General features: G+C 34.7%; 1 protein-coding gene across 1 annotated transcript; it reads left to right on the top strand.

Moving 5' to 3' along the window:
- The first annotated feature begins 1,067 nt into the window (after positions 1-1,067).
- Positions 1,068-6,145, top strand: LOC128556664 (protein unc-93 homolog A-like). Its single transcript, XM_053542272.1, has 2 exons — positions 1,068-4,021; positions 4,090-6,145. Exons 1-2 carry the CDS (start codon positions 3,736-3,738, stop codon positions 4,467-4,469), a joined length of 666 nt encoding a protein of 221 aa, XP_053398247.1. The 5' UTR covers positions 1,068-3,735; the 3' UTR covers positions 4,470-6,145.
- The last annotated feature ends 388 nt before the right edge of the window (positions 6,146-6,533 follow it).

Genomic DNA, 6,533 nt, shown 5'->3' with positions numbered 1-6,533 from the left:
AACAGCATAATCATTTGCAAGACTCCTGTGGAAATAGCTTACGTCATAAACCTGAATCCCCTCGGTAGTGAAACTGCTATGTACAAACCTGCCAACTCTGCCACTCTGATACGGAGTGATCTCACGTAAACGATTTACATTTTAGTCGTCCCCTAGTCAACTAGTCCCCAAGCCATTAATGATTAATATAATTATGATGTAAAATATGTATTCTGTAAATACGTTCTACATAAAAAGCATGAAAATTTTACTACATTTTGTTTTGCTTTATAAATACCCGATCGCATGTAAAAGTACAGAGTGCATGCACATTTCGTAGTAGCTTAAAGTGTGCATTGACTAATGCGGTCGTGTATCTTTTTCAAAAGATACTTCTTGTTTAGTTTTTGTAATCATTACTATTATTTATTCTGACTCTGATAAGCAATGTTTTGAGAAGAAAAGGGACATAATTATACAGAATTTGAATAGCCTCATCTCGACAGCCCGAATACTAAATAATAAATAAAACGTCTGCTCATTTTGCACAGAAGAGCAGATTGAAAATTGTTTAATCTCAGCCTGTTATTAAAATAAAAAAGATTAAATTTCTCACAAACTAAAGTCATTTGAAAATAAAGGAAAATTATAAACAAGGAAAGATAAACATCAACGTGGGATTAGAGCCTTTTTTGTTTAGATCTGAAATCGGACTGATCTACCTTCCAGGCTATTTCGCATCTTTACATGCTTTTGTTACATAATTTATGTACAGTATTCAAAGAAATTACTTGTCATTGGGTTCCATATATGTTCTCGATTGTTGAAAAATCAGTTCTTAAATTGTTTACCAGTTTTGATTTCCCGTTCAATTTATCTAACGCTTTCTTTTGTCAATAATCACCAGACTCAAGCTTTAACAGTGCGAATTAAATAATGTTCTCGTTTTATTTCCTTGAAGGTCATGTAAAAGCCACGTGTTTGTGTACATTTTCATGAAGTTGACAGCGAACTAGGATAGACGCACGGTAAGCGGTATTATTGTTTCATAATCTTTCCAGTGTTAAAAAAATTTAACGGTTTTTTAACAGATGAATATTATTAATGTTATCGCATGAACATAGTAAAAGCAGTTCCATAGCATATTAAATTATAAACTGTTTAAAGACACGTCACAAAACAAATGTATTCTTGTGTATTTCCTTGATGGTAAACAAGAGGTCCAAGATGACCCTAGGTCTCTCACCTGAGTAACATACCATAATAACGTTAACATGTTTGACCTAATGACCCAGTTTTGATACCACTTGACCCAGTTTCAAACTCGTCCGAGTTTTTAAGGAGATGAACATTCTGGCTAAGTTTCATGAAGATTGGAGCAAAAATGTGGCCTCTGTAATGTAAACAAGGTTTTTCTTCAATTTGGCCTAGTGACCTTGTTTTTGTATCCAACCTTAACCGAATTAACCCATCCAAGATTTCATTGAGACAAATATTTTCACAAATTTTCATTAAGATTGAACCAAACATGTGACCTCTCGAGTGTAAACAAGTATTTTCCTTGAGCTGACCTAGTGACCTATTTTTTTACCCCACATGACCCAGATTAGAACTCTTTCAAGATTTTATGAACATAAACACTTTTTCAAAGTTTCGTGAAGATTGGAGCATAAAAGTGGTCTCTAGAGTGTTAACTAGCTTTTCCTATGATTTACCCTAGTGACCTTGATTTTGACCCCACGTAGCACAGGTTCAAAATTACAAAGACTTCATGACAACAAAAATTCTGACCAAGTTTTATGAAGATGAAATAAAAAATGTGATCCCTAGAGAGTAAACAATCTTATCTTCTTCTTTTATTTGACCTAGTGACCTAGTTTTTGACCCCTAGTGCCCCAGATATAAAATCATCCGAGATTTCACGGAGACAAACATTCTAGCAGCCCCTATTGCATACACAAGGGTTTTCTTTTATTTGATCAGACGACCTAGTATTTGACCTCAGATGACCCATATACGAAATTATAATAGATTTCATAAGATTTGATCAAATTATACGCATATCCAGTCAAAAATGCAGCCCCTATTGCACACACAGAGTTGTTCTTTGAATTGACCGGGTGATCTAGTTTTTAACCCCAGATGACCCATGTTCGAACCTGACCTAGATTTTATCAAGAGAAACATTCTGAACAATTCTCATAAGTTTCAACTTTAAAATGTGGTCTCTAGAATGTTAACAAGATTTTCCTTTGACCTGGCCTAGTGACCTAGTTTTTGACTCCACATGACCCAGATTCAAACCTGGACTAAAGATTACCTAGATAGATATTCTGATCAAGTTTCATGAAGATAGGATCATAAACAGGCCTCTAGAGTGTTAAAAAGCATTTCCTTTAATTTGACCTAGTTTTGGACTCACATGACCCAGAATCAAACTTGATCTAGAAGTCATCAAGACAAACATTCTGACCAATTCTCATGAGTTTCAAACTTAAACTGTAGACCCTAGAGTGTTAACAAGATTTTCCTTTGATCTGGCCTACTGACCTAGACTTTTACCCCACATGACCCATTTTCAAACTTGTCCTGAACATTCTGACCAAGTAAAGACTGGGTCACAAATGTGGCCTCTAGAGTGTTAACAAGGTAAATATTGACGGACGACGCACGTAGCACGACGGACGACGGACAATGACCGGTCACAATAGCTCACCTTAATAGCTCACCTTGAGCACTTCGTGCTAAGGCGAGTTGAACACTGAAAAATAACAAGTATCTAGTTTCAAATTGACAGTGACATATACAAGACAAAGACAATGTCTAAATATATTATTGAATTAATGTAGTAGTTTGCACAGTACTTGATGTATTAAGGTGAGTTTAGACCACACTTTGTTAGATAGCTATTATTCTGTGTTTTTTTTAAACTACTGACAAGAGATTGACTGAATAACTTTGCAGATGAAGTTGTGAAAACACATTAATTCAAGGAGGGCCTAAATTGGCCGCCTGTCATCTTGTAGAATAACTGTATTATACCAGTACTATCAGAATGATTGGCATGAAGTTTATATGAGAGATAAAAGTAGGTCACTAGGTTGTGGTGGGTCTTTAAGCATGATAGTACTGGATAATGACATTAAGATTATGGATTAATACTATATGTACTCTAACGGTACAAGCAATTAATATTGTATTACACGTTTTAAAATCAGTTCTTAACATAATGCGAGAGTTATGAGCAAAGGATCAGATGTATGGAAAAGTATATTAGTTATGAATGTATTAGTTATGAATGATTTATTTTTAACAGTCGTCCGAATTTACTTTTTTTTTGCAACCTTCATTGTTAGCGTGCCAAACACGTGGTTCCGGTTGATATTTTTAGTTTATCGCATTATTCTTTCGTTGACTCATAAAGCAAAGTATTCTACGGTTTATTAAGTGAATCAAGAACACGGACACTAAATGGCATTTTGTTAAAATAACTTAGAGAATTATTTCTAACGTCTGAAGCTGTTAACATCAGTCATAACATTATAGATTATCCTAGACATTCTGACCAAGTTTCATAAAGACTGGGTCACAAATGTGGCCTCTAGAGTGTTAAAAAGGTAAATATTGACGGACGACACACGTAGCACGACGGACCTCTATAATTGGTATTCTTTTTACAGTTTAACACTAGCACCAATCAGAAGAAATAGTATAGATACCAGCTCGTATAGCACAGAATAAATACGTTAATTCAAAATGGATGTAAAAGCGACAGGAAAAGTATACAGAAATACATTTGTGTTGTCAGGAGCCTTTACAGCAATATTTACTGCATACCTTGCAATACAAAATCTTCAAAGTAGTTTGAATCAAGAGCAAGGCCTTGGAATCATCTCCTTGTCATGTATGTACGCTTGTATAATCATCTCTGGCATCCTCGCATCTGCCATCATTCATGTTTTTGGGGAGAAAAAGATTCTCGTTATCTCGTTCATATGTCACGTGATCTATATAGGAACTAATTTTATCCAACCTTTGCGACGTTAGTGCCGTCATCAGTATTATTAAGCCTCACGGCTGGACCAATGTGGACGTCTCAAAGTGTATAACTGGCTGATATGGCATGTTCCTACGCAGACAGAACTTCGAAAGATGGTCATGCTGTTCTTAGTAAATTAAATGGAATTTTCTTTGCAATGTTTGAAACCACGCAAATAACGGGAAACCTGATTTCATCTCTATTTCTTCAACATGGCAGCTACGAAAGTAGTTCCTCAGCCAATAAAACAACTGTAAAGTTTTGTGGTAGTGAAGATTGTCCAATGGCGGTCAATGGCACTATAATTGATGAACCCGACCGTCATATTGTGCATATCCTTTTAGGTATATTTTTGATATGTGAAGTTTTTGGTGTTTTTCTTACTTCCTGTTTCTTGCCGCCGATGAATAAACTTGCATCGAAACAGAAAGTGAATCTGTTGAAATCTTAATGTGGAAAGGGTCTCACAGATTTAAACCTTGTATAACTGATTATAAAAAAGTAAATATAGATAATTACAATTGTGATTTTTGCTGATAATATATTACTTATTCTACTAGTTGATCAATTTGTTAAATTTTGCTTTGTCTATGATTTTTATTTCAGCCTTGGTTGCACTGCTATTCCCGGAAAAGAAAGACTCCGCCTTAGCCAACTACCATACCTGGAAAGCCATTGGTTTTACATTCACATTTATTTATGGAAACCTGCTCTGTGTGTCAATAAAAATTGATAATCGCCATAAGTTTACTGATGGTGTCGATGATTTTATATTTAATTGTAGAAATTAGAGTAAAACAAAGTAAATCTAGTAATGAAAAAGAGACAGAAGAAGGAAACCAATTAGATCCAGACAGCAATACTTCAGATGGTTGAAATGCTTACAAAATTATATAGCACATTTTTCTCGTATTTTGTAGATAGTAACATTAACGAAGCCTATTATGTAATTATATCTATTTTCATTGCAGTGATTGATTTTAACTTTTGCACAACACGAATTGCTCAAAAATAAATTTAATAATAAATTTGTCTCAAGACATTAACGCCATCTACATCACTACAGTACTTTCACTTTATTTAAACATATATAAAATGCTGGCGTGTTTGACATTTATGTTTATTATACTCCGCAAATTCCAATATGTGCTCGTCAATTAAGTTCCCGTGATATGCAATTTATCATTACCGGTGCCATTATAACCAGTAGCATGTCCACCAGCAACTGCAATCATTAAATTAGAATGGCATCACATGTACATACCTAGAAGCTATTTAATAGTCATAGCAACGTGCTAGCGGCCCAGTCGATGTTTCAATAACTACGTATTCGCCGCAATGAAAGATCACCTGAACACCGTGAATATATTTTAAAACACCTCAGGTTTGCAGTCAATTCATAGCCGAAATATGGAAAACCCTTACATTCCAAATATTCTTTTCAAGGTTAATGTACTATCTTTTAAAATGTCTGTCATGTTTTGTTCGGTTCCAAGTCATTTGGTATTAATGGAAACGAGGATGCTGATACTACAGCAAAGAAGTCCCTTTCATTGCCGCGATTATTATTCCAGATTGCCATATACTGACTTTAAATCAAATGTAAAAAAGAAAATATATAACTTTTATCAAATTGGCAAATCGTCATGGAACAATACTTCGTTCCATTAACATCATGATATTAAACCTGCTTTAGGTGAATGGCACCAAGTGAACATATCTGTTCGCTGTTGTTCTTTCTCGCTGTCGAATAGGTCATACTCGTTTGACTCATTCTTACCTCTGAATAAAGAAGATCAACCTGAATGTATCCCATGTCAAACAACACTACTGACTATTAAAAATATTTCAATTCATTGTGTGGACTTACAGTTACAGCTGTACAGTGCAGTACATACTTTGACGTTAAAACTTTCAAAAGAGTTGTTTGAAACAGTTTCCATCAACGGTATTTTATCCTTTTTAAAACATACAGGCATCTATCGTAAAACACGAAATTTTAATTCACATTTGTTGCGATATCGGTATGTTTACAGCAGATATTTTTTAACACTGTATATATGTTTTTATATAATTTTTTACAAATGGTTTTCAATGTATGTTTCAAATAAAATTTTTTCTCGGCTATTCATGTTCTTTTTGTCTCCATTTGCAGTGAAATCCAACTTACTCACTTCCTAAATTATTTAAATGATGTCTTCGTACAGTTTAACGTCAATCGGTAATTTAACCTTAAAATAAACAAAGTTTAATCTAGGGCAGTCATGCGTGGTCTGGCATTAAATGACGTCAAATGAACGTCTAAAAGTCTGTAAAAATAAAATCTGTGAAAAATAGAACGCAACCAAACAACATAATAGCAGACTCGGTTTGACTGAGTCTGTTTATGAGAGGTAATGAAATGTGCAACACCCCTCACGCCCCCCGCCCCCTAGCACCGGCTTAAGCGGAATTCTGTTAAAGTAAAAATGAGTGTACTCCACGATCCCAAAGGATCAGAAATATAACAACACAA

Source organism: Mercenaria mercenaria, chromosome 4 (assembly GCF_021730395.1).
Source record: "Mercenaria mercenaria strain notata chromosome 4, MADL_Memer_1, whole genome shotgun sequence".
NCBI classification, from domain to species: Eukaryota; Metazoa; Mollusca; class Bivalvia; order Venerida; family Veneridae; genus Mercenaria; species Mercenaria mercenaria.
Note: the sequence above shows the minus strand (reverse complement) of the source record. Positions and strands in the feature narration are given on the sequence as shown.

What these genes read in the sequence shown, in the direction of transcription:
- LOC128556664 (XM_053542272.1), top strand. Translation starts at nt 3,736, where the DNA reads ATGGATGTAAAAGCGACAGGAAAAGTATACAGAAATACATTTGTGTTG. An exon ending in TTTTATCCAACCTTTGCGAC is followed by an intron (nt 4,022 to 4,089) that starts GTTAGTGCCGTC and finishes AAAGTGTATAAC; the next exon opens with TGGCTGATATGGCATGTTCC.